A 27,027-nucleotide genomic window follows, 5' to 3' on the forward strand; every position below is an offset into this window, starting at 1 on the left:
AAGTTTTCTATCTATTAATAGCTTGACCAGATGCCTATTCATGGTACTCAAGCAACGTCAAGAGATACTGACATTCCTCCACAGTAGCTTGGCAAAAAATAAAGCTATCATCCGCAAAAAGGAGATGGGAGATACATACCCCATTTGTACATGATAGAATACCATGAAGATTTTGTGATGCCACTGCCTTTCTAATCAAAGATGAGACCCTCCGAACATAGTAGAAACAAGTATGGGGATAAATGATCTCCTTGTCTTACTAGGGGTGACAAAACCTTTAGACTCCCCATTTATAAGCATTGAATAAGAAGCAACAATCACTGTTTCCATTGCTACGTGCACCCATCGAGCATCAATGCCCAATTTGAGCATGATATGCCAAAGAAAATCTCATTCAACCCAATCATGAGCCTTACTAATGTCCAGTTTAATAGTCATCTGCCCTTTCTTCCCTATTCTTTTATTCCTCATCATTTGTAATACTTTAAATACTACAGTAGTATTATCATTAATTAACCGATTAGGAACAAAAGTACTTTATGAATCTGATATGACATTGGGAAAGATAAGTTTTAACCGATTAGCCAAGACTTTGGACACAATTCTGGAAATAACATTGCCTAAATTGATAGGCAATGTTAAGTCTCCTTAGCATGAACCTCAACCTTATTTCTTCTTTTCTCTCCCACCCTAATAGCAACGTGTTCTACACGTGGCTTGGATATTGCCTCAGAGTGTTTTAATTTTCTCCACTTAGAGCATCCACACCTGCTCGTGGATACTCATCTAAAATACAAAAAGTGCTCCAATTTACACATTTTACCCCAAAATCCTTCCACATCAGTTCATGTAAAAATGTCTAAATATACACAATGTCTTGCAAAATGAACAGTAATCATGCATATATACACGGTTACTGTTCACCGTGTAAACAATTTTTTAATATTATTTTCTCTCCCCTGTCAAACGACTTCTCTTCCCCAACCATTACAACAACCCAGCGCGCCAGAATAACCACCCAACCACCAAACCCAGCGCCACCACCAAACACCGCAATCTAGCACAGAGTATTAACCAAACTCAACTGAAAATTAACCCAAAATCAACAGAAAACCCAAAATCAACTGAAAATTAACCCAAACACATCCACAGACAAATCAACATAGAGATACACTTGCTCAAAAGTGAAAAAAAAAAAAAAAAAAAAAAAACACAAAGATACACTTGACTGGAACGATCGGAGCTCGTGGGTCTCACTTGATCGGAGCTCATGGGTATGGGTCTTGCCTGATCGGAGCTAGGAAGATACAATAACTGATCGGTGCTTGTGGATCGGAGCTAGGGAGATCTCGGTCAAATCTGATCTGGTCGGATCTGATCGGTGCTTATGGATCGGACCTAGGGAGATCGGTGCTTGCCTGATCAGAGCTGTGGATCGGAGCTAGGGAGATCGGTATAGAGATGATTCAGAAAATTGATTCAGAAAGGGAGATCGGTATAGAGATGATTGGAGCTAGGGACCTAGGGAGCTGTGGATCAGTATAGACCGAGAGGGAGAGTTGATTCAGATTTGGGTATAGAGATGGGTTATGGGTGTAAAGAGCTGTATCAGAGAGAGAGAGAGAGAGAGAGAGCTTCATCAGAAAAAATGAGAACCAAAAATGGGTTTAGAGAGAGAGAGAGAGAGAGAGAGCTTTATCAGAAAAGAAAAAATGAGAACGAAAAATGGGTTCTCAGAGAGAGAGAGAGAGAGAACTTTATCAGAAAAGAAAAAATGAGAACGCGCGTATAATAAAGGGGTTGGTTGAGGAAATAATAAAAAAAAATTGAGAAAATTGATTATTTAAATAAAGGAGGTGATAAAATAAATGAACTGATGTGGGTGTTTTGTAAAAGTGAATGTATAAAATAGAAAAAGTAGGTTTTTAGTGTAAAAATGGATGTGTAAAATACATGAACTGATGTGGTTGCTCTTACGCTTCTTAGGCTTGACAGCTTGTTGTTGATCATGTGGTAAGGCATTCAAATTCGTGTCACCCAGAATTTCGGTAGTGAGAGATATAGTTACATCCAAACTTGGTTGCTTACCCGAGATAGGAGCACTAAAAAAGTTATCACCAATTATTACGGGATCAGGATCTATCGAAGAATCATCCTTAAGTGCCACGACAACTGTGTTTTCAAAATTACTCCCCGATGGATTAGGAACCGTCACTTCATTCTCACACAAATCTGTGAAAATAGGTAATTGCTAATCCACAGTTTCCATAATCGTCACATGACCATTGGTGTTTGCTTGTGGATTCTCTGGTACTGAAACAGAATTGTTAGGTGGTTGTGGCAGCGGGCTTCTATCACAGCGACAATCATTCTCTTCCATATTCCTCTTCAGCGGGCTTGGTGATTTGTGTCGAGTTATATCCCTCTGCTTACGAAAGCCTGCTCTTAGCCAGTCACCATACGGGCTATCTTCCCCATCCCTCTGCCTTACCTTTAAGCAAACTTTCGATTCATGTCCTAAGAGTCACAATTGAAACAAAGACCCACCAGGCATTCATATTGAAAAGCAACCCACACTCTATCCCCTTCTGGACTAATGACTGGTGGTCCTCTTCAAATTGGTTTATCCGAAGGCATCTCAACCCTTATTCATAGGAAGCGATATGGATAAGATGATATGGCTTTACAATCAACATCAACAACTTTTCCAATGCCACTGCCAATATCCTGGCCAGCCTTTTCATTAATAAGATCAAATGGAAGTCCCCAAACTTGCACCCATATAGGAATGTGTAAAAAATTAACCGAAAACGCTATCATCCCTTTTTCCCATCTCCTGAGAAGTAGGAGATGGTTATCAAAACTCCGTGGACCATTATTCCCCACCCACATTAATTAACTCTCCAATGCGAACTTAAATTGGATAAGCCCCTCTCCAATATCAGTAATCCTCAAATCTTGTCCAAACTTCCACACACCCCTTGAAAGATTTTTAGCTGCTCAAAGATTGATGGGTTTTGCAGTGAGAAACTGACCAATGAGACTAAGAGAGCGCTCCTCCAAAAAATTTTCATGATGTTCAGAGCGGACAGTAATGGCTTCACCTTCAAGAAGAAGGTGAAATTGATTGTTCTTATAATTTTTTTTTAAATAATTGTTCTTATTGTTTTTTAAAAATATTTTGTTCTTATTAATTTATTTCAAATTCATTTTTATATTTGAGATACCATTTTGGCATGCTCTATAATCAACAATAGAGAAATTGTCAGCCATCTCTCTGTCTCTCTTTTTTCCCTGCCATTCTCTCTTTATTTCATATTAATCAGAGTTAGGCTTTGTTTAATGATTTCGCACAATTTTTTATATGATTTTGGTTTCTTATAGGCATTTGGTTGCTTAATATGTAAGGAATTTGAGTGATGGAGTTAGTAAAATTCTATACAGAGAGTTTTGCATTTTATTTAGGCGAAAATGCATTTTTGATTCCTACATTTTAAGTCAATTCTCATGTTGGTCCCAAAATTGATTTCGTTATTAATGTTATCCCTAAAAAAAGAAAATCGATTATATTTTGGTCACTGTCGTCAACCTACTAACGGAAACCTATTAACGGAAACCTCCTACATGGTAGATGGAATGCTCTGCTCACTTACATGGCGCTGACGTGGCCATTAAAATATTATAAAAAAATTATTTGGCATTTTTTAAATAACACATCAAATTTAAATTAATAAAAAAAATTAATTCCTCAATTTTAATTTAAATTAAAAAAATAAAAAAACAAACAAAAGATTTACTTTTTTTAGTTTTAAAGATTGAAGCTCTCTGTTAAAAAAAAATAATAATAAAAAACAAAACAAACAAACAAACAAATTCTATATGTTCCTTAAAGCTGCTGGTGACCAATTTTTGTAGAACTTTCATCCAATTAAAAAACTCATAATGAAACTATAAACACGTCTTCTAAGCATGAAAATCAGTCAATTAATAATCACTTGCCAATTACCAAAAAAAATAAAAAAAATAAAAAATAAAAAACCCCTAATTTGAAACATAACCCAAATAGTAAATCCTAACTCTATCCTCCTTAACCTCCAAAACCATAGAGTCCTGCACTGCTTCTTCAAAGCATAAACAACATCCATGGCAGTAACAGTCTTGTGGCGAGCGTGCTCGGTGTAGGTCTTAGCATCGCGAATCATGTTATCCCTTAGGACCTTATGGTGCCGTTTCGCTCCTCCCTTTCCTAAACCCTTGCCTCCTTTTCCTCTTCCTGACATTTCTCTCTCTCTCTGATTCTTTGGTTTTTCTTTGGGGTTTGATTGGTTGTTTTTGTTTTTGATGGGAAGATGGGAGAGATGGTAGGTGGGCTTCTACAAGGGGAGGGGGTTGTGGTGTGGCTGTTCGATGAGGAAGCGATCCGCGTGAATTATAAGATCGGCGGGGTGGTGGTGGGATCTAGGTTTGATCATGTGGGTCAGTGGTGGTGGTGGTTTTGGGATCTAGGTTTGATTGTAGTCGTTGGGGAAGAACATGAAGAATTCGATGGTCTTGATTTGTAGTAGATCTAATGGTGCTGGTTTTGATGATCTCTGAGTTGTTGGATTTGGGTTTTCTCGGAGGTTTGATGATTTCTCTGAGGTTTGATGAATTTGGGCGATTGGGTTGTGTTGATGGTGTTGGGCGATTGTGATGAATTTTGGTTGATTTGGGTTTGATCATTAGATTGGGTTCATTATTCTTCATTCTTCCTGCTAGTATTTAATTTAATTTTTTCTTCTTGTTTTCATTTATGTTCTAGTGATCTGGGTTTGAGTTCTTGGGTTGCTGGGTTTATGTTCTTGTGATGGGTTTGAGTTTTGGGTTGCTGGGTTTGATTTGGAAAGAATATAAAGAACAAGTTGCAAAATGAAGAACAAGTTAAAGAACATGAAGAACAATTAAAAAAAATTTAATTAAAAATTTTAATTAAATTAAATTTAAGGTTTTTTTAAAATTTAATTTAGTTTTTGTTTAAATTTTCTAACATGGTTTTAAAAAAAAAAAATTAGAATGCTGACATGTTATTTAAAAAATGCCAAATAAATTTTTTTTAATAATATTTTAATAGCTACGTCAGCGCCATGTCAGTAAGTAGAACATTCCGTCTGTCACATAAGAGGTTTCCGTTAGAAAGTTGACAGCAATGACCAAAATAAAATCGATTTTCTTTTTTTAGGGATGAGATTAGTAATGAAATCAATTTTTGGACCAAAATGGAAATTGACCCAAAATGTAGAGACTAAAAGTGCATTTTCACCATTTATTTATGTTTATGTATGGAGTCATAAATTATGTGCTGAGCTTTGCATTTTTGTAAATTAGTAAGATGAGAATCATATAATACTGAAGTACACAAATCTTCATAGTGTTTCTCTTACGATATGCAAACACTTTTGTACAAAGTAATTACAAATGTTATTGTGAGATAGTCAAATATTAGAAATCGAATTATAAAAGTTAACATCAGATTATAAATATAAAGTTATATAATTATGCTAATTATTTTATTTATTCCTCCTTGAATTAATTACATATTCTATAATTTTTTGTCCTAATTTCATAATCAAAATTGTGCAATTTTTACATATTTATTCATGATTTAAAGTAAAATTTATGAACATATATTATCTTGAACAATATTTTAAAAAACATTATTTAGAATAAAATTATAGGAATATACAACACCCAATCAGATGAAATTATCTATCATCTTTTCTATCGTCAAGACTTGGAAAAATCATTTGGTCTATTGATTATTTATTATAATTTATTTTTAAACTTCGTAAAATTTACATATTACACTTCATGTTTACCTTAGGTAATTCAATGTGTAATTAATATTTTCTTTAACAAATAAAAAATTAAAAATTTCATCCAATTTAAGTAACAAACATTTATTCACAAATATCTATATAATTTGATCATTCGTATTATTATTTTTTGTCAAATAAAATTTATATTTTATAAACCTTTGATTAAAACCATGCTTCTCCCTTACTATTTTTGATGATCACCGTTATGCTTAACAGTCTGCCATCATTTGACGAAGCACGAAGTTGCACATTATTAATAATAATAATAATAATAATAATAATAATAATAATAGTTAAATGGATTCACGTATAAACTGTAAAAATATGACTCTTCTGTAAGATTCTCTTTCGTCTTATATCAAAGAGACAAAAGACAAAAGAGAACCTAACAAAAGTGTCATATAAACGTTTTCAATTAAAGTTATTTAGGCTGTTTTTGGTTCAATGTAAATCAAATTTCGAGTGTAAAATGAATGTAGGGGAAAGTGAATTCCTGTAAGGAAAATATAATTTGGGTGTTTGGTTCTGCAATGGAAAATAGTCCAGAAAACGATTTTCGATATTTAGTAACATTCTGAAAATGCTATTTTTCCTACAAATGCTTCACATTTTTTCAGTTTCCAAATAAATTTTATAACACAAAATTTCAAGATACACACTTAACACAACCAAAAATCAAAATAAAACCATTTATTCACAATATATACATAATATATTCGGTGAGAGGAGGAAGAAAGAGTGAGAGATAGATCGGGAAAGTGCGATCTCGGTACCAACAGAGGACGATGACGACCAGATCGGGAAAGACAGAGATCAGTACTGACGGAGGATGGCAGCAGCTAGATCAGGTGGGTGTGGGTAGATGGGTAGCTTTGATGTGGGTTGGAGCTCATGAAGGAGGGTAGCTTGGATGATGGCGGGGGTGGTGATGGCGGTGGTGGATCGGAGACATGCAACGGTGAAGCATGGCGGTGAGGTTGAGTGGGTGCAATCTCGCCGGTGCTGGGGTGCGACGAGCCGTTGCTGGGGTGCGACAAGCAAGCCAGTGCCGGGGTGCAACGAGTCGATGCTAGGGTGCGATGAGCCGGTGCTTGGATGTGCGATCTCCTCTGGCTATTTCTCTCTCTCTCTTTTATTTTCATGGGGTGTAATTCATTTAAAGTTAAAATAAGACCTGAAATGGTTTTACACCAGAGAGGCCTTATTTTACAGTCAACCCAGAAAATCAATTTCAGTTGACCCAATTTTCAGTACATATCAAACACGGAGCGTGGTGTAAAAGGATTTCTTGAAATCGTTTTCAGCCGAAACAAACGTAGTCTTAGTTGAAAAGCTCTATAATTAAAGATTTACAGCTTAAATTTCTAGCTCTTACAAGTAACAACGATCTCTAACTGGCACTAAATTAAGTTTTGCATTTTACAATGCATGCAAGGGCAACTCTACAAACTTTCAGACCCTTCTTCTTCTTCCATTTTTTTTTTTTTTAAACAACTTTTAGACCCAATTGAATCAACAGTGGATGCTTCTCTGTATAGGATACTGATTATTTTTATAATATGAAAGTCCACCATTAATTATATTGTGATGTTGTCTCTAAAAAATAGTGTGATGTTTGTTTGTTTGTTTTTTTTTTTAATGGCATCTGACCCCTTTGAATAAAATAACGTTTAATAAAGAAAATCTTTTAAATTGTAAAATAAGATATATGGATCATGAGATTTTTTACTTTCATGCAAAGTGAAAGGATAAGTATATTATATATCCACTACATGTAGCACATTTCTTATATCATGTAGATCTCATACACATGGAAGGCCCACACTAAACGAGTAAGGGTGTCAAATGGGTGGGTTTGGAGTGGACATAATTGGGTTGGGTATATAAAACTCATTTAATTAATTGTTTTTAACCCAAACCCAACCCAACCCAACCCAACCCATTATAATGGGTAAACCCCAATTACCCAATTATCAAAATTACCAAAATGCCCTTAAAGTAAAAATGACCAAAGTACCAAAATATTTTAGTTTGCATTTTTTGACACATCAACATTTTATTTTTATTTTTATTTTTTTAAAAAGCCACATCAGAAAATTAAAAATAAAATTCTGAATTTATAATTTTTTAAAATTTAATTTAATTAATTTTTTAAATCTTAAAATCAGATATTCTATCTGGGTTGAGAGAGAGAAAGAGAGAGAGAGAGAGAATGATTTGGGTTTAGAGAGAGAGAGAGAGAGAGATTGATCTGGATCGGAACCGGCGTCCGCTCCGTCTTACTCGACCCTACCTCCGGCGCCATCTCCAGCCTCCACCACAATGGCATAGTCGTTGACATGACCACCTCCGAACCCTCCCTCACCACCGAGATATCCACTGCTGCTTCCTCTTAAGACTGCTTCTCCATCGACGCACCAGTATCTGGCGGTGATCTCGAGCTAAAAACGAAAGGTTGGCGATATTCACCAGAGGGGACGAGTCGGTGCCGAAACGTTTGAGTCCACTTTTTGCCCTCCTTGGTAAAGTTAATTACATGGGTGCCACTAGAAAAGGTCAATTCGCAAAACTAGCGAATCAGATAACGATTGCTTCCAGATTTTTTATTATTATAAACTACGTTTTATTCTTCTTCTTCTTCTTCTTCTTTTAATTGTTTTTTATTTGTGAGTAATATTCTGTTTGGTTGGGGAGAAAATGCTGGAAAAGAGAAAGAGAATTTGTATATTTGAGTTTCAAATGTTCTCTTAAATTTCTTAAATATTTGGACTCTGTTTGGTTACCGAGAAAATCACAAGATGGTTAATTTTCATTTGTTTAGTCCAGAATTTTTATTATTAAAAACTATGTTTTATTTTTTTTTTATTTTTTTAATATGAAGAGCTCAGTTAAATTTAAGTATATTATTTTTGGGTTAAATGGGGTTCAATTGGTTTTTAGTTAAAACTCAATAATTATTGGGTCTATTTGGGTTGATGCCTATTTAACCCAATTAATAATTGTGTGGGTTTGGATTCAATTAGAGTAGGCGGGTTTTGGTGGATAAATGAATTTTGGCTTATTTTGCCACCCCTATAAACGAGAGAGATGTTGCAAATACAGAATACTTTAAATACTGCATCAAACCAAGGAAAGTGGGTTGTCTACTTGTCTCTCTTGCATAAATTTTGAAATTTCAAAACAAAAAGAAAAAGGAAAAAAATTAGGGAAAAGGTTCATTAAACTCACTATCAACCATATTTTATCATCGTCCATACCACCAAAATATGGGTGCACCAATACAACCCCAACAACCTTGGTTGGTCCCATGTAACCCAATGGACCCTACTGTAGCACCTAAAGTACGTGAAATTTCCAGAATGATTACGTCAACTGAGACCTCCACGTCCACGTCAAAGTTGGACATTGCATACTGATCACGGGCTTCTTTACATACATTTTTTTTTTGAAGAGGGAAACTTCCTCATGATTCATTAAATAGAAATGGAGTCAAGATACACGGCTTGCACTACAGGTGGAGGGGATTCCTCCATCCAGATTACATCATGTGACCCATTTTTTGCATGCCTAGCTAATAAGTGGGCTACTGTATTGGCGCTCCTTTTAGCAAACTGAACTTGTGACCATCCAAAACCATTGAGCAAACAGAACACATCTGTAGAATATAGCCATGGCAAATACTGCTGTGTGGTCCCAAAAATACCGAAAATATTTTTCAAAAGGTGTGGCTTGTGTCCAATGGAAATTTTTACTGAACACAAGCCGCGTCCTTTGAAAAATACTAACAATTTTTAATGAATGAAAGGAATGCCCTTTGAGTCTTTGACACGTTATTTTCAATGCCTTCTCCTTTTCAGTTCACACTTTCCCATACCATGCTTTATTCTATAAATTTAATATTCTGATGAATAGGAGTAATTGCATCAAATGACATAATCATATAAATGCAATTTTTTTTTTTTTTATGGGAAATGCAAAATTTTAGTTTGTGTTTAAAGATATTTTTTAATTTATTTTTTAGGTTAGTGTGTGTGAATTATGTGTATATTTCTAAAAAGTGGTTATATAAAATATAAATTATAAGTAAAAGGTATATTAACAAAATTATAAGTAAAAGGTAAATACAAAATTTTGGTCACCATCCAAAGAAATCAACCAAATTAGTTTGTTTGAGAGCATTCCCATCAGTTCAGGTAAAGTCTTCTAAAATAGAAAAAGGTGCAAGTTTTACATATTTTGAGCAAAAAAAACACCCACATCAATGGGTGTAAAATTGTGCAAAATATATACTTGGCTGTGTAAATAAACAGTAACCGTGCATATATATGCACGGTTACTGTTTAATGTGTAAATGATTTTTTATTCTTTTTTTCTCTCTCTCTCCTCTTTTTTCTTCTCATCGGTCCTCTGAACTCTCTCTTTTCTCATTTTTTTTCTCTCTCCGCATCAACCCTCTCAGCTCTCTGTTTCTCTCATCTCATAAGCTTCCTTTTCCATGGCCGGACCCATAGATCAATGGGGTTATGCATCATGAGTGTCGATCAGAGCTGGGTTGAACGAGTATCTGGTTTAGATGCACTTGGGCTTTGATGCAACTTCCACGGCCGGACAGTGGGAGGCGTCGATCTTGTTGGACAGTCATCGCCGATGGTTTTTCTTTGTTTCTAGTGGGTTTTGGGATTTTGATAGATGGGATTTTGGATCTTTGGATTTGGGTAGGTTGATGATGGTGATTGGATCTTTGGATTTTTGTTGTGTGGCTTGATGATGGTGATTGGGTAGGGTGATGATGGATCTTTGGATTTGGGTTTTTGGAGGCTAGTTGATGGTGGCTCGGTTGAATTGGTATGTGAATTTCATTGATGGTAGCTTGGTTGAATGGGATGGTGGCTGGGTTGTTGTGTGGCTTGATGACGGTGGCTGGTGGTTGGATGATGGTAGCTATGTGAATTGTGTTGGGTCTGTGAGAGAGATGAGAGTGGGAAAAAATGAATATTTTATTTGAATAAATGTGTATAATAGACGAACTGATGTGAGAGTTTTGTAAAAGTAGGTGTATAAAATAGAAAAAGTAGGTTTTAGATGTGTAAAATGGAAAAATTTTCCCACGGAATGATGCGGATGCTCTGAAACTATGCAACTAAATTCATCTAATTGTAAAGACATATTTTATTAATTTTCAATTCAATTTTTAGATTGATGTGTGTGAGTAATGTATGTGTTTTAGAAAAGTGCTTAGGTGAAAAAAAAAAAAAAAAAAACGTTTTATAGAATTTTTTATTTTTAGAACAGAAAATCTAATCTAGGTATTTTGAAAAAGTGGTTACATTAATTAAAAAAATTAAACTATTTTGTTAAAATAAACAAAAATAATATTTATACAAGTTGATAAGAATGTTAGCGGTGGATATATGTATAACTATCATAAAGAATTGTTTGATTATTGTCCACGTGAACAATAAACAATAATTGTTTGGGTTTATTTATTTATTCTCTACTTGAACAGTAACTACACAATAATTATCATAAATAATTAATTGATACGTACAAAATACTATAGTAATTCTTTATACAATGAAAAGTGACGTGAATGGCCAAAGAGAATATAAGACTGTCAGATCTTAGTTTAAAAGTAATTTGTTTATATTTTTATTTTTTAATGAATTGTTTTTTGTTTAATTTTTCACAAAATTTTTACATGTGAGCAAAATTTTTAACTAAATAAATATATATATATAAATATATATATATATATATGTATATTTTTTGTTAATAACTTGTAATGTGATTAGTCTTGTAAGCACCAAGATGGCTTTAGGGCTTTGGACTTTTAAAGTAAAATACAGTTAACAGCAGTGAGGTTTGGATTAATGCCAACCAACTTTAAGATATTTCAAAACTAACCAATTTAGTTTCTATACACCATGTTAGACAGAAGATAAAAATGACTAATAGTTTAGTTTTAAAATGTCTTAAACCTAGCGGATATTAGCTCAAACCTTTAATGATGTAAATGGTATTTTACCTAACATTATAACTAATTTAATAAAAAATTATTGAATTAATGATATAAATAAATGTTTTTCTCCTGTCAAATTTTATTATTGAAAATATCTATCCCTTTTTAATTGAAAAGGAAAAAAAAAACATATATAAATCTTTTCCCAAAAGATAAATACGACTTATTTACCTATTCTCAACCTTTTTTAAAAAAAGAGGAAGAAAAAACCCCTTTAATTTCTGATAAAAACGTGGCTAAAACCTAAAGGTTGATAAGTTGATAAAGCAACTAAAGCAGCAGATTTTTTTTTTATTAAAAAAAAAAAAATGTGAGCTACACAGCTTGTAGTCATATACATTAAAATATAATAATAAAAATTTATTGAATGATATAAATAAATAAATTTAGGGTTATGCTAACTAGTGTTCTTAGGGCACTCTTTAATAATCCATTTTAGGAAAGTTTTGATATCACTTTTATGAGAAATGAAAAAAACTAACAAAATATTAATTACTTTTTTATATTTTTTATAAAAACTTTTTTTAAATGAGTTATTAACCAGTACTCTAAGAGCATTTATTAGCATTTTTCATAAATTTATATCAGTTTTTTTATGGGATGTACCTATCCGTTTTTGGTATAAAAGGAAAAAAACTTAAATAAATCTCTTCCCAAAAGATAAATATGGCCTCTTTTATGCCTATTCTCAAAGTGAACTACAGCTCATTGTCAACGACTGAAAATTTTTATTTATTTTTAAATATTTGCAATGAATGAAAGCAAGTGATCGAGTTTTACAAGTTACAAGTCACAACTGCGCACAAAGCTGGCTCTACTGAATACTATCAGACTGCTCTCACCAGTAACAGTAAGTACAAAAATTTATAAAAAGTTAATATTTTTCTCTCTTTCACGCTAACTTTCTGACCGTATTACTTCTGCTATTTTGTTCTTTATCTATGACGTGCCAAGCTAGTCATTGCTCACTTCGGTAGCACGGGTGCGTTTTGGAACTCGGATGTAAGTGCAGGTGTAAGTGTAAGACTCGATAATTAAAAAATTATTAAAAATATTTTTAATATATTGTTAAGCATACTTTTTCACATTATACAAATATATATCAAATTTAAGAGCAATAGTAGATAATAACTAAAACATGATGTTCCCCTCAAAAAAAAAAAAAAAAAACTAAAACATGATGTTCCTAAATTAAATACAACCCACAAAATTGAATACAACCCACAAGTAATATGGCTGACTCAGGCTGAGTGTCTCACAGAGTCACAGCAAGCAAAGATAGAGGCAGAGATCAGAGCATAGAGAGAGTGAGACGGAATGAGATAGAGGCAGAGAGCTAAGTTTACTGTGTTTGTGTGAAGTGGGTCTTCAGTAGGGTTTAATATTTGGCTCAAACGGTGCGTTCTGTGCCTTTTTTTTTTTTTTGAATTTCGGCCATATTGGCCGTTTCGGCCTGAATCGGCAGTTTCGGTGGATATGTCCCGAGTCGGAGCCCCGTCGGCGCAAGTCGGCTAAAAAAACAAAAAAGCCATGCTGCCGGACGCAGCCAAACGCGGCCGGACGCGCGGGCAGCGACGTCCCTCACGCGTCGCCGCATCGCTCCGCGTCCGACGCGGGTGCGGCATCTCTGGTGCCGCGTTCGTGCTTCATAGTTGCTCACTGACTCAACATTTCCCAAGCATACAAGGAGAGGCAAATTGCTTCCTATCCACACCATTTCGTTATCAGGAGATGATATTTTTGCTATCCACAAACCATGTCTTTTTTTTTTGGATAAAAATGTGTTATGAGTTATGACCATACTTCAAGTTTATAAATGTGATTTATTGATTTATTTTCAATATATAAACCACATTTATATGTATGATAATTGAGTCATATATCAAATTGCACATTTATAAACCTTGAAATTAGCAAAATAAGTATAATTTATAATTTATAAAAGAAATTAAATTTTATAACAATGCTATATAAAACATAGATGTTTATATCCTCCAATCACATGATGCCAAATTAGAATTTTTTACATAAATTTCAAATTAAAGAGTTGACACTAAGAGTATCTACACCAGTATATGTAAAATTTTCTATCTATTGTTTATATCTATTTATTTTCTATATATAAACCATCTTTTGCTTTTTTTTTAAGAAAAAAAATTTATATATTTGGGGGGTGAAGAGTCTCTCAAATCTCATGAAAGGTAATTTATCCTTCTTCTTTTTTTTTTTTCTTTTTTTTTTTTAATATTGTAAAGGATTAGAGTTTTTTTTTTTTATTTTTTTTTTTATGTAAAAGAATTAGAGTTTTAAGATTTAGAACTTTTATTTAAAACATAATTTTTGGTGAACATGCTTGTTCGGTTATTATTAATTTTAAAAGCATTCAATTGACCTATGCATGAAAACTCCATTTTTTTAGAAGCCAGAAGGTGTGATGCTTTTCTAAAAGCAAAAGATGGGTCTATTTAGAAATTGTGTATAAACAATAAAAATTGTTGTGTAAATATCATAACATATATTTTTACATATTTTTCAATCACATATATTTTTAGTAAAATCCTAAAACTTGTGTTTACAGCTACTAGAGGGAGGGAAAAATAAAGATGAGACTCTTTAATGCAAGTTAATGCAGCAGACCCAGAAGAGCAAATATTGAAATCATAAAATTAGTAAACAGAGATGCTTTGCCAAAACATGAAAGTTGGGAGCATTCTTTCTTATCTTACAATTTTTTTTTCATATATCATGCAATATTTGGAGCGTCATAAAGATCAGAGATCTTAACAAATAATAAATACAAAATAAATACTGAATCTTGAATGCAGATACAGATCCAGATACCAATGGATCCACCATCCATTATCCATTGATCTTTTTTAGAGTGTAGAGCACCTTTTATTATATTTTTTAGATAGAGATTTCTGTTGACTGTGCCTGTGCCATAATCAATTGTTTACAAGGAAACTTCCAAGTTCCTTCTTCTAAACCAACCCAGGTGAAAACTTAAAAGCCAAACCTATTCATAATTTAATGAAGGTAAGTTTTTGTCAAAAAAAATGAAGGTAAGTGTTTTACCAAGCACGGCATGTTAAGATTTTTTCCCCTCTACTCGTGTCAGTTGTGTGTGTTAGAATATTTAGACCTCGAGCAGTTAAACAACTCATTTTCAGTTTTTAAGTAACATTATATACATTTTTTCATCCACACACATTTTAAAAAACTATAAATAATATTACTCAAACTCCTCTACCAAATAAATCCTTGATATTTTCAAAAAATATTCTTTTTGGTGTCTCGTTTAAAAAAAAAAAATTACCAAAAGGATTAAAAAATTACCCACTATACTGTACTTATTAACATTTCCTTAGGGAATTTATTTTGCCTTTTGTCATCTCACTTCTCACCTTCCCTCTACGTCTTTGTGCTCTGGTGATCCTGACATAGCCGTATGTGATGCTCAATAAAGTTGTCGTCTTTCTCATGAATAAAGCTGTTGGAGCAAAAGAGACAAAATTCATCTAACACGGGGACGGACCCAGGTAGAAGGCCCCCTTGGGCCCAAAAAAAAAAAATTTAGCAACTAAAATTTTCCCAAAAAAATAAAAAAAGGGCTTGGGCCCCCCTAAAATTTTTGCTCCGGCCCCCCTCCCAAAAATCATGAACCCCCCTTCCCCTAGCCCATCATCCGGCCAGCTCAAAGCAGAGCCCATAACCCATGTTAATCCAAAAAAAAAAAAAAAAAATCTCAGCTCTCAGCAGTCCAAAACCAAACGGAGAAAGCAAAAAACAAAGGAAAAAAAAGAAAAAAAAAAAGAAAGAAAGGAAAGTGAGAGACTGAGAGGCGAGACCTGCGAGACAGTCAGACAAAGATAGAGAGTACAGTGATCTTGATCAGTTCAGAGGCCCATGTCGGTGTTGCCGTGACGGAGAGAGACAGAGAGCGATGTCTCCGTGACGGAGAGAGACAGAAAGAGAGAAAGTGCGAACCCAGCTTCGAGCGAGACCCACGCCGCCACGCGAGATGAGATCCACTTGCTGTCGTTGCCGCCGGTTGCCGTTGCTCGATCTGCCCAGCCCAGCTTCGAGCCTTCACAGAATCACAGTTCACAGGTATTTACTCTTTAACTCTTATCTTTTCCTTCAAATTTCAAAACCTTGTGATCTGAGGATCAAAGAAACTGTGCTTGTGCCTTGTGGACTTGACTTGTGGTGTTTCATGTTTGTGTTTTTACTAATGAGTGAATAGTGATGAACTGAACTAATTTGGTGATTGTGAATTGAATCTGTGCTGCGGCTGCTGCCTGTGGTGTTTTTTTTTTTTTTTTTTGGCTTTTTGGCTTCGTGACTCTTGCATTATATAGATAAAAGAGATAGATAGAGAGAGTAGAGATTGTAGTGATAGTCAGATGGTTTTTTCTTTGTTGACTGGTAGTTGGACATAATAATAGGGAAAAGTAGAGTTGCTGTTGGGCAACAGACAAGTGACAGGGAAAAAAAAAAAGGGTAAAGTTAAGAAAAGTTTTTGTTAGTAGTGCTTGACTGTCTGTAGTGGGATTCATTGGCTATTTGGGTTAGTGGGTCAGAATTAGGAAGATGAAGACAAGAGACAACACAAAGATACAAAAGACATAAAAGACATAAATAAAGGAAGAGACAACATAGAGACATAAATAAGGCAGTCCAAACACAAAGAAATTAAAGGCAGACCAAAGACAAAAAGAAAAAAAAAATCATATAATATAAAAAATTGTCACACAAATTTAAAAAAATAACGGTGATTCTTATATAATTTTTATTTTATTTGTAGATCATGAAAAAATCAACTACAATGCTTGATTTTTTCAAAAGAAAAGGTTCAACTTCAAATTCTTCCGAAGTCAACGTGGAATTGGCAACAACTAATGTTGCTATTCCAATTCCGGAAAATGTGGATGTTCCAATTCCGGAAAATGCGGATGTTCCAATCTCTTAAACACAATTTCAAAGAATTGACCTTGATTCTTTGGATTATGATCCTGGAACACGCAAACAAATATGGGAATATCATGTTTAGGGATGGCAATTTAGATCCGATCCGTGGATACCCGGTCCAGCCCGATCCTAATGGGCCGGATTTTACCCGGCCCGATAAAGAATAGGGTCAGGTATGGGTTTTTAAAAAAAAAACCCGAAGCGGATCCGGGTCAGGTCCGGGTTTTATTAAAAAAATCCGAAACCCGACCCGAAACCTGACCCGGATAAGACCCGGTTAAGACCCGGTTACCATAAAATTACTAAAAAACCCCCCCTATATATATATAGCTAAACAGAACCCTAACTCCCTCATTTCTCAGCTCACGCCTCCTGCCTCCTCACCCTCACTCCCTCATTTCTGCTCAAACCGTTTCAGTCCTCACCCTCGTCCCTCACTGCCTTACACAGCACACGGCCTCACACCTCACGTAGCCACGCTCCGTCTCACGGCCTCACACCTCACGCTCCGTCTCACGCTCCGTCTCACGCATGGTCGTCGCCCCCCTCACGGACTCACTCTCACCCACCCTCACGGCCTCACTCTCACTCTCCAGGCACAGCCGATCGCACCAGATCCTTCAAAGCCCAGCGGATGTTTTTCCTTGTTGGCTGATTGTAAGACTCATCTAGTCATCTGTGTCGATCAAAATAGTGATGTCTTCCTCCGACGATCTATACAACCTAGCCTCAGCTGCGCACGCCGCCGTGGCGCGTATGTCCCTCGGCGACATCGACGAGACGACGACTGTATCAGATACGAAAGAATCAAAATAGGGATTTTTTTTTTTTTTTTTTCTGTTTGTGATTTGTGTTTTTTTTCTTTTAGTAAAAATTATGTATTAACAAAGAAGAGCAAAAAATCAAGCTGATTTGTGTTTCTGTTCATGTTTGGGATGTGATTTGTATTTTTTTTTTTTTTTTTAATGGTGAAAAATTTGTATTAACAAAGAAGAGAAAAAAAGAAAAAAGAAAAAAAAAAGAACTAATTTGTTTCCTCTTTTTTTTACAAAAAAAAAAAAAAAAAAAAGGAAAAAAAATCTTACACTATGGCATAATGCATATGCTTATACTCAAGATCTTTACACAAGCTGATTTGGTGTGAGATTTTTTTTTTTCCATTCACATTTTAAGCTGGTTGGGCCTATTTTTGGCATCTGGGCGTTAAAAAAAAAAAAAATTGATTGTGATTGGGCCATGATTTGGTCCGAGAATTAGGCCCAAATTTGGCCTAGCTGGACGGGGCCCGCGGGGCCCGTGGAGCCCGTGGAGCCCGGTGGGGCGGGTCCGGGCCCCGGGAAAAAAACCCGTTTAGTAAACGGACCGGGTCCGGGTTGTGGGTCTTGGCCCGCGGGTCAGGTCCGGGTATGGGAAAACCCGGCCCGAACCCGACCCGTTGCCATTCCTAATCATGTTAATCAACATGATGAAATTCGACGAGTTTACATTAAAAAAGGTCCGCACCAACCTCCTTTAGAGACATTCAAAAAAAGTGGAAAGCGCAATCGTAGCTTTCAAGCTTCTTGGTATAGAAATAATTCAAAATGGCTTGAGTATTCTCTTACCCTGCTTTGTCTTTCATAATCCAAATGTGGTTGTGGGACAAAATACATTCATTGTTGATGGATTTAGAAATTGGAAAAAGGTTGGGGGCAAAGATTGTTCTTTTCAAGGTCATATAGGAAAAGATCCTAACTCAGCTCATAGAGTTGCTGAGCAAATGTGTAAGGATTTGATGAACCAATCGCAGCATTTGCAAAGGGTAGTTGATCATTTCACTATTGAACAAATTGCAAATAATCGGTTGCAACTGAAGGCCATAATTTTTATTGTCCGATATCTTGCCTTTCCAGCTATAGCTTTTAAAGGTCGAGATGAAAGTTTTAGTTCATTAAATTGTGGGAACTTTCATGAATCATTGGGTACTGTGACTTTTTGTAATGAGAAGGTTGCTGAAATAATAGAAAAAACTCCAAAAAATGCAACCTACACATCACCTAGGATTCAAAATGAAATTCTACATGTTTTCTCAGCCAAAGTGAAGAAGGCCATTCGGGAAGAAATTGGTGATGCAAAGTTTTGCATAATGGTTGATGAAACTCGTGATGAGTCCATGAAAGAGCAAATGGCTGTGGTGTTTAGATATGTTGATGCAGAAGGCTTTGTGAAAGAACGCTTTTTTGGGCTTATTCATGTTGTTGACACTGCAGCTTTGACTCTAAAGAAGGAGATATATTCTTTGTTATCTCAACATTGCTTAGATATACAAAATATTCGAGGGCAAGGATATGATGGAGCAAGCAACATGCGAGGTATGTGGAATGGATTACAAGCTTTGATTTTGAATGATTGCCCATATGCTTACTATATCCATTGTTTTGCACATCGCTTACAATTGACATTAGTAAAAGCATCAAAACAAGTCGTTCCCATTAGTCATTTTTTTCTTACATTGCTTTTTCTGATCAAAATTGTTAATGCTTCATGCAAGCGCAACGAGCAATTGAAAGTTGCCAATGCTAATGAAATAGCATGTTTGATTGATCTTGAAGAGCTTGAGACTGGAAGTGGACTTAATCAAATTGGCACTTGACAACGACCTGTAGAAACACGTTGAAGTTCACATTTTAGATCAGTTTCTAGCTTATTAAGGATGTTTAGTTCAACTGTTGAAGTTTTACAAAATATAATTTGTCACGACCCAAATCCATGAAACATAAATTTAGATGCATGACTAACCTGCTAAACTTATCTAACTCCATAAACATAATTAATCTAAAATAAATTAAAACTCCAAAGAAACAATACTCTTAAATAAAACCTCTTACAAAAATCCAAACTCCACAAATGGAAAATTAATCTCCACCATAACAAAAACATGAATTACAAAATAAGGGTAACTAAAATCCTTTAAGGCTTCAAGTAATATTAACGTTGCCTAAAACTCCCGCGCTCTACCTTGCACCTTACGAAGCAATCCAAAGGTTCTGATCCCCCAACTAAACTTTAATCTGAAAATTGTAATTGATGGGGTGAGCCACACATCCAGTAAGCAATTATACACAGTATACAACAGAATAGAGTCAAGCAAAGCACGAGTTTGATTTCACAATTTCACTCAAAATATTCGATATAGTTTTCCAAACATATAAAGAACCACTAAACACATATATATAATCAAATCTTAAAGTTATTCGAAAACACATACAGATAATTGATCAGAGCAGAGTGTCACATATACACATCACATATTCTCACATACAATCCTGTGAGCGGATACCAACATCTAACCCCTGTTGGTGAGAGATCAACACATATTCTCACATACAATCATGTGAGCGGATTTACACACATATCTGATATATCTGATCAATTCTAAAAACACTTATTTTAAGTCACATATCACAAAGTAAAGTTTATACAAAATAAAATAATTTACTTGATATTAACAATTTCCTTTCAAATACAGAGGCATATCAAAGATCACAATATTGAATAGAATATAAATCAAAGGATGCCTGACTCTTTTGGGAAACGAATAGCGACTGAGGAGTTTATGTAAATATATTACAATTCTTGAATAAATATGAAAATTAAATTTGCTAAAAGAAAAATTTTAAATACCATTTGAGAATAGGAATATGACTTTAAAATTACTTGGTTTTAACAAATTTAAAGGGCAAGACCTTTTTAGAAAGCTTATGTTGAAACTCAATTATTTACGAAAAAATAGTTTAGTTTAGAAATCATCTTTTAAATGAGATTTGGACATTCAAAACTTATTTAAAATTCAAAGTATCTCTTTAAAACATTATTAATAGTTGAAATTTCTCTTTCAAAGATACAAAAATACTTTTGACAAACTTTAGAAAATATAAGTTTGAAATACAAAACTTTTGAAAACTTCTAAGAACCTAATGGACAAAACTTGTGCATATTATGCGTAATTACTTACAGCATTTGAATCTCTCTGAAAGTCCAGCTGAAACACCCTTCAATTGTCTCAAAATACTCTTAGATAGGACCTAGAATCAATCATGGAAATTACTTAATATCCTCCATAAAATATAAATTTTATTAAACTATACAAACTGACTCACTAGTAAAATACTTTGCTGAACTAAATGATAGCACTAATGCAAAGCATTTCTACCCAAAAGTGTGTTTCCTCAGATTTATCAAAACTAAGAGGCAATAGCCAATACTTAAGGATTTAATATATAACTCCAACGAAAACTGTGGGCCGAATCTAATATGACTTTGTTCATGGACTTAATATCATTGACCCTAATGGATTTAATATAACAATATTTTGGGATGCAATAACAATTCAGATAAAAATCAAGTCTGTCAATATCCTTCAATACAATTTTAGTAGTGTTGAAACTGAATGGTTCATTTTGTTTGGACTAGTCAAAGTCTAGGCAAAGACTACCAAGGCCATTAATCATCCATAAGAGGACTTGGACTTTGACAAGATGAGATTACATGTGTGGGGTCGGTTGCAATTTCTCCAGCAATTCATAATTAAGCCTACGGCATAGATCAATAGCCCAAAAGTTTCTATAGACCTTAAAGCCCTTATAGTCCTACAAAATGATGCAGCCTTATTCATGCTTTAATTAATTTCGGCTGTTCTTTTAGACTCCGAACAGTTGCATTCTAAGATTCAAGAATAATTGAAACAGTGTAAAAAATCGTAATCTAAGAAATTACCAATCTCACAGTCTACACATCACTTAAGTTTTCCATAATAAAAAATTCTAACTCTTTAATTCTTGTTTTTAATGGTGAGAAATTATATATACCTTGAACAATCTGATTGCTTCTTCAATTATATGTGCTCTAAATTCCAAAGAAAAAGTACACCTCCTAGCCTCCTAAGCGATGAAACCCTTTCTATGAAAAACCCTAATTTATCTCTTCATTTACCTTATATTTGACGCATCTGAGATGTGGGCTTAGTGGGGTAATAGGCTGTAGATTAAAACCCACTTAAACTTATCTCTTTAGTCTCCAAGAGGCCTATAAAATATCTTCCTCTTTTCTTTTTATTTATTTATTTGAATTGCCTCACTAAATTGTATGCACTAAAACTTTAATTTTCTCATCTATTTGTAGCACCACAAAATTGTCTACTCCCATCTTACTGTGCACACACATATAGTACCTCAACTCTATATTAAAATTGACAAGATACAGTGATAATCATAAAAACAAAAATTGGGGTATTACATAATTGATGGTGCAATTGATGGAGAAAATCGGGCAGAAGGAGAGTCAGCTTATGAAGGTTTAACTTCATTTGAATTTGTCTTCATCTTGCATCTTGAGAAGGAAACTATGGAGATCACTGATAAATTTTGTCAAGTTTTGCAAAACCAATCTCAAGACATTTTAAATGTCATGCATTTAGTTTCATCTACTAAAGCACTTATCCAAAAATTTAGAGATGATGGATGGGATGGCTTACTCACCACTGTGATATCATTTTGTGAGAAGCATCTCATTGATGTCCTAGATATGAATGCTCGTTATGTTGCGAGGCGAGGTCGAGCTCGTAATCAACAAAATAACGTTACAAATGAGCATCATTATCGAGTAAATATTTTCTATGCTACAATAGATTCTCAACTACAGGAACTAAATTATCGGTTTAATGAAGATGCAATGGAGTTACTTAGGCTTAGCTCAGCTTTAGAACCTCGAGAGGCATTAAAATCTTTCAGAATTAGTGATCTTTGTTTGTTGGTAAAGAATTTCTATCCACAAGATTTCACAGATTATGACAAACAAGTGTTGGAGAAGGAGCTTTATCATTTTGAGCATTATGTAGTCCAAGATCTAGAGTTCAAAAAATTGAAAAGTTTATCTGAGTTGTCTCAATGGTTAGTGAGAATTGGAAATTCAGAACACTACAAACTTGTTTATAGAATGGTGAGACTTGTACTTACTCTTCCAGTTTCTACTGCTACTACAGAGCGATCATTTTCAGCTATAAAACTTATCAAAACTGAACTTCGAAAGAAAATGGAAGATGACTTTTTGAATGACTCTTTGATGTTATACATTGGAAATGATATAGTTTCGACATTTAGTTTGGATTCAATAGTAGATGATTTTGAAGATTTGAAAGAGTATCGAGTTCCCTTTTCATAGATGATTATATAAAGAAACAATAGTGTTTCGTATCTTTTGTTTTTGTTAGTAGATTGTATCTTAATATATTAAGAAACAATGATTTTGGTTATTTGTCTTGGTTGATAGTTTATTAATATTATATGGATGCATATTTGAAAAAAAAAAATTTTGCTTATCTCTGGTCCCCGCCCCCGACTTAAAATCCTGCATTTGTCCCTGAACACACCAACACCAACACCAATACCAATGAGCTCCAGAGAACAGCCAATCTTAATTCTTGTGGTCCAAGCAACAAATCTCCCGGGTAAAAAGGACACACTTTGGAAAAGGGCTGATATGGCTTGCACTGGCGCATTCTCCTAGAAAATCAGAGCTTAAAATCTTTAAGTGATATGGTTATGGTTGAATCACTAGTCATTCTTTCTCTCTTTATTTTCTCTTTAATTTTAGCAAAAGCTAGAGTTGAATTTTGCTCTTTTGTGTACCTTGTGGTTGGATGCATTTGTCCAACGAGAAGGGAATTATTTTTTTTTTAAAATAAAAATAAAAAGGAAAAGAGAGTCATAATCAATAAACCAAAGGCATTAAAAGTAACTTTTTTATTGGTCAAACACAGCACCCCATTATTCCTTTTATTAAGAACCCACGTCTCAGTTTGAAGCAGTTTCAGAGTTTTACGTAGTCAGTTTTTGCATGCATGTCCGTTGTGTCATCAGGCCGGTTTAACAACTTTGGAGCTTTTAAGTGAAAATTTTAAGAGGAGTTTTTTTTTTTTTAATATTTAAATATTGATTAAATAATATATATCTATTAAATATTTTTATATTTGTAATATTATCACTCAAACTTTTTATTGTGTTTTTTTTTTAATACTAGTAACAAATTTATCGATAGATCTTTTTTGAGATTTAATTTGTTTTTCAATTTTTCTCCTTTTTTTTGAAGTTTTTCATATTTAGATAAATATTTTTTGGTAAAAATTAATAATGAGAAAATATTTATAGATAAATAAAACATAATTTATAATTAAAAATGATAATTTAACTAAAAATAAAAATATAGAACAATAAAATCTGATTATTATAATTTTTTTAAGGTCGTGACCACCTTAAAGTCTAAACTCACATAAATAAAAATTAATTTAACACATAGTCCAGTAAATTAATATAATTATCATATAAATATGTTGATATAATATATATTAAATTATTAATTGGTATAATAATTTATAATAATAGATAAAATAAGGAACGTCGTACAGAAAAAAAAAAGGGTGAGAAACCGTGTTGTCTTATAAGTTATAACTGTGGGCTGCAGTGCACAGTTGCGCACTGTGCAGCCTGTGCTGCTGTGCGCCTGTGCAGTGCAGATGTGATCAGGGTCTTAAAGCAAAAAACGAGTACTAAGCAGAGAAGGGTCCTATCACAGCAAAAAACGTGTACTAGAGTCCGTTTGGATACAGTTGAAAACTGAAAACTGAAACTGAAAACTGAAAAACACTGTAGTGAAATAATTTTTAAATGTGTGAATAGTATCGTGGGACCCATTTTTAATGAAAAAGTTGCTGAAAAGTGAAATTTGTGGGTCCATAAACAGTACATGATGTGCTGTGATTGGTTAAAAAAATTTAAAAAGTCAAAGTTTGCGGCTACTGTTCATTGAACAGTGCATGAACAGTATCCGCAAACCCAAAACGCGTGAATGAAAAAAAAAAAAAAAAAAAAATGAAAAACGCAGACGCAGGATTGGGCGAAAACGCCCAATCCAAACGCACTCTAAGTTTTAAAGCAAAAACGTGTACTAAACAGAGAAGGGTCCTATCATAGCAAAAAACGTGTCCAATGATGGGACTCCCATTAAACAATTATGCAGTAAAATAAACTAAAAATATATATAATTTAAGTTAAAGAATTTTACTGTGTGCCTTTTTTGAAAATTTTTTTTTCGAAAATTGAAAAAGTAATGACAACTTTTTTAATTCTCAAGAAAATGTTTCTAAATATAGAAAGCTTAATGTGTGCCTTTAGGACACACATTAACCGGACCCTAAGTTAAATAAATAAAAGAATCTGAGTCTTCATTTTCGAAAAAACAAAAGGGGGAAGAATAAAGTAGACGGGTACGCTTTCCTTTTTTTCAATTTTGAATTTGTTGTGAATCGAAGGAAACCAACAAAGAAAAATTTTAAGCTGACTGATCGAGGTTTTAGAAAAAGATCAAGAATCAAGATGAAAATGGAGAAAAGAAAGGTAAGAACATAGATGAAAAGGCAGAGAGATAGAGAGGTAAGAGATTTTTTTTTTTTTGAAATTTATAATTTATATTTTAACATATTTTTAGATAGTTATGTTATATTATTAATGAATTTATCTGATATTAATTTTAATTTTAGCATATTTTATGGATGAGTTAATAAATTTATTTACTAAAAATTAATTTTGTTAATTGAAGTTTGTTTATTTTTGTTTTTTCCTTTTTAATCTTTTACCTTTTAAGATATAATGGGCGTTTTTAATAAATTTTAGGATATAAATTTTTTTTAGGAGTGAGACCTTCATTTATTTGGAGTCTTAAACAATAGCATCAATTGCATCTCTTATTAAGCGGGCCCTGTGTATCATGTCCAGTTTATTTTTTTTCATCGAAAAAGTGATGCGTAAATAAGTCGGGGGTAATAAAGAAATTGCAGGGACCGGTGTGAGTAATAGTAAAATTTTCTGCAGCTTTCCCTTATCCCCATTATTCCTTTAAAAATATTTTCTTCCAGCTTTCTCATCTTCTCGTTTGGACTCGCTCATTAGACAAAGAGACCTCCTAATATATAGTTTTTTAAGGGTAAAGAACGTAAATACACCATACCCAAGCTCCTATAAAAACCATAGCAACCGACCCCTAGCTCTTTCATAGTTTTTTCTAAACGGTTCTCCATTTCCTAACATTCTAGAAGGGTCTCTCTTTTAATAGTTCTGCTCTTTTGAGAAAGAACTTGGGTAGGCAACAGATCTCAAAGATTCTAAACAGAGGTGGTATCCCTTCAATCTTATCTTTTGCTGCTGGATTCTGATGGTTTTGTTTTTATTTCCAAGTTCTATATATTGTTTTGAGCTTGAATTTTGTATGGTTTTAGTTAGATGAGTGTCGGTGAGGCCAAACAGATCTTTTGTGTAAAATGAAGTCATGGGACTCTGTTTTCTGTAGATACTGGATAGTTTAGCTATTTTGAAATTTGAAATACCTTCTTTTATGAAAGTGGAATATGATAGTGCTAATGAGAATAAATAGTTCTGTCTGTGTAAACTCTTTGGCCTGTGCATATTCCCTACATTTTGTTGGTTCTCAAGAATTGAATTATTAAATGATTTTTGAACGCTGAATTAGTCCCTGTTAGAAATTAGAAACACACATCTGTTAGATATTACCCCCCAAGTACTGAACTGCCATTTGATCAAAATAGTAAACAAGTAGAATGTATATTATTAATGGTGACTGAGAGTCAAAATGAAGTGCATCCCCTATTGCCGTCAAATGCTCTTGAACAGTTGAAGAGCCTTAAACCTTTTTTCTCTCAGATATATGTTGTAAAACCGTGAGTATGTTTTTTTAGAAATGGGTAATGGTTAATATTCGAAGTTTTTTTTACGGGAAAAGAAAGTAAAAAGTAATTTATGTTGTGTTAAAATTTTTCCATAATGGATTGTTAACCATGCTCTAAATGCAACTGACACCTGTTAGCATGATATTTTTTATCTCACAGTTTATACTTTATTCACCCAGTCTCTTATGTTTTCAGGTTTTACTTTTCAGCGCTGGTAGCGGATGTATTTTTATCTGGTATGTCTTTATTTCATCTATTTATATTTATTATTTTCATTACAATTGTATTTTATAATTAGCAATTATTAGTATTCAATTATTATATGTTCCCATTTTCCACATTTCTTTATCTTTAAAATAAAAATTAGTTTTGTTTAAAAATTTGTGACAAAAAGTAAAAACTTCTTG

General features: G+C 33.8%; 1 protein-coding gene and 1 pseudogene across 1 annotated transcript; one reads left to right on the plus strand and one right to left on the minus strand.

Annotated features, from left to right (window-relative positions):
* Positions 1-4,087: 4,087 nt before the first annotated feature.
* LOC115968069 lies at positions 4,088-4,288 on the minus strand (annotated as a pseudogene).
* A 14,316-nt stretch (positions 4,289-18,604) lies between these two features.
* Positions 18,605-19,477, plus strand: LOC115966796 (zinc finger MYM-type protein 1-like). Its single transcript, XM_031085952.1, has one exon. The coding sequence runs from the start codon at positions 18,605-18,607 to the stop codon at positions 19,475-19,477; it is 873 nt and encodes a 290-aa protein (XP_030941812.1).
* The last annotated feature ends 7,550 nt before the right edge of the window (positions 19,478-27,027 follow it).

Source organism: Quercus lobata, chromosome 11 (genome assembly GCF_001633185.2).
Source record: "Quercus lobata isolate SW786 chromosome 11, ValleyOak3.0 Primary Assembly, whole genome shotgun sequence".
Classification (NCBI taxonomy): domain Eukaryota; kingdom Viridiplantae; phylum Streptophyta; class Magnoliopsida; order Fagales; family Fagaceae; genus Quercus; species Quercus lobata.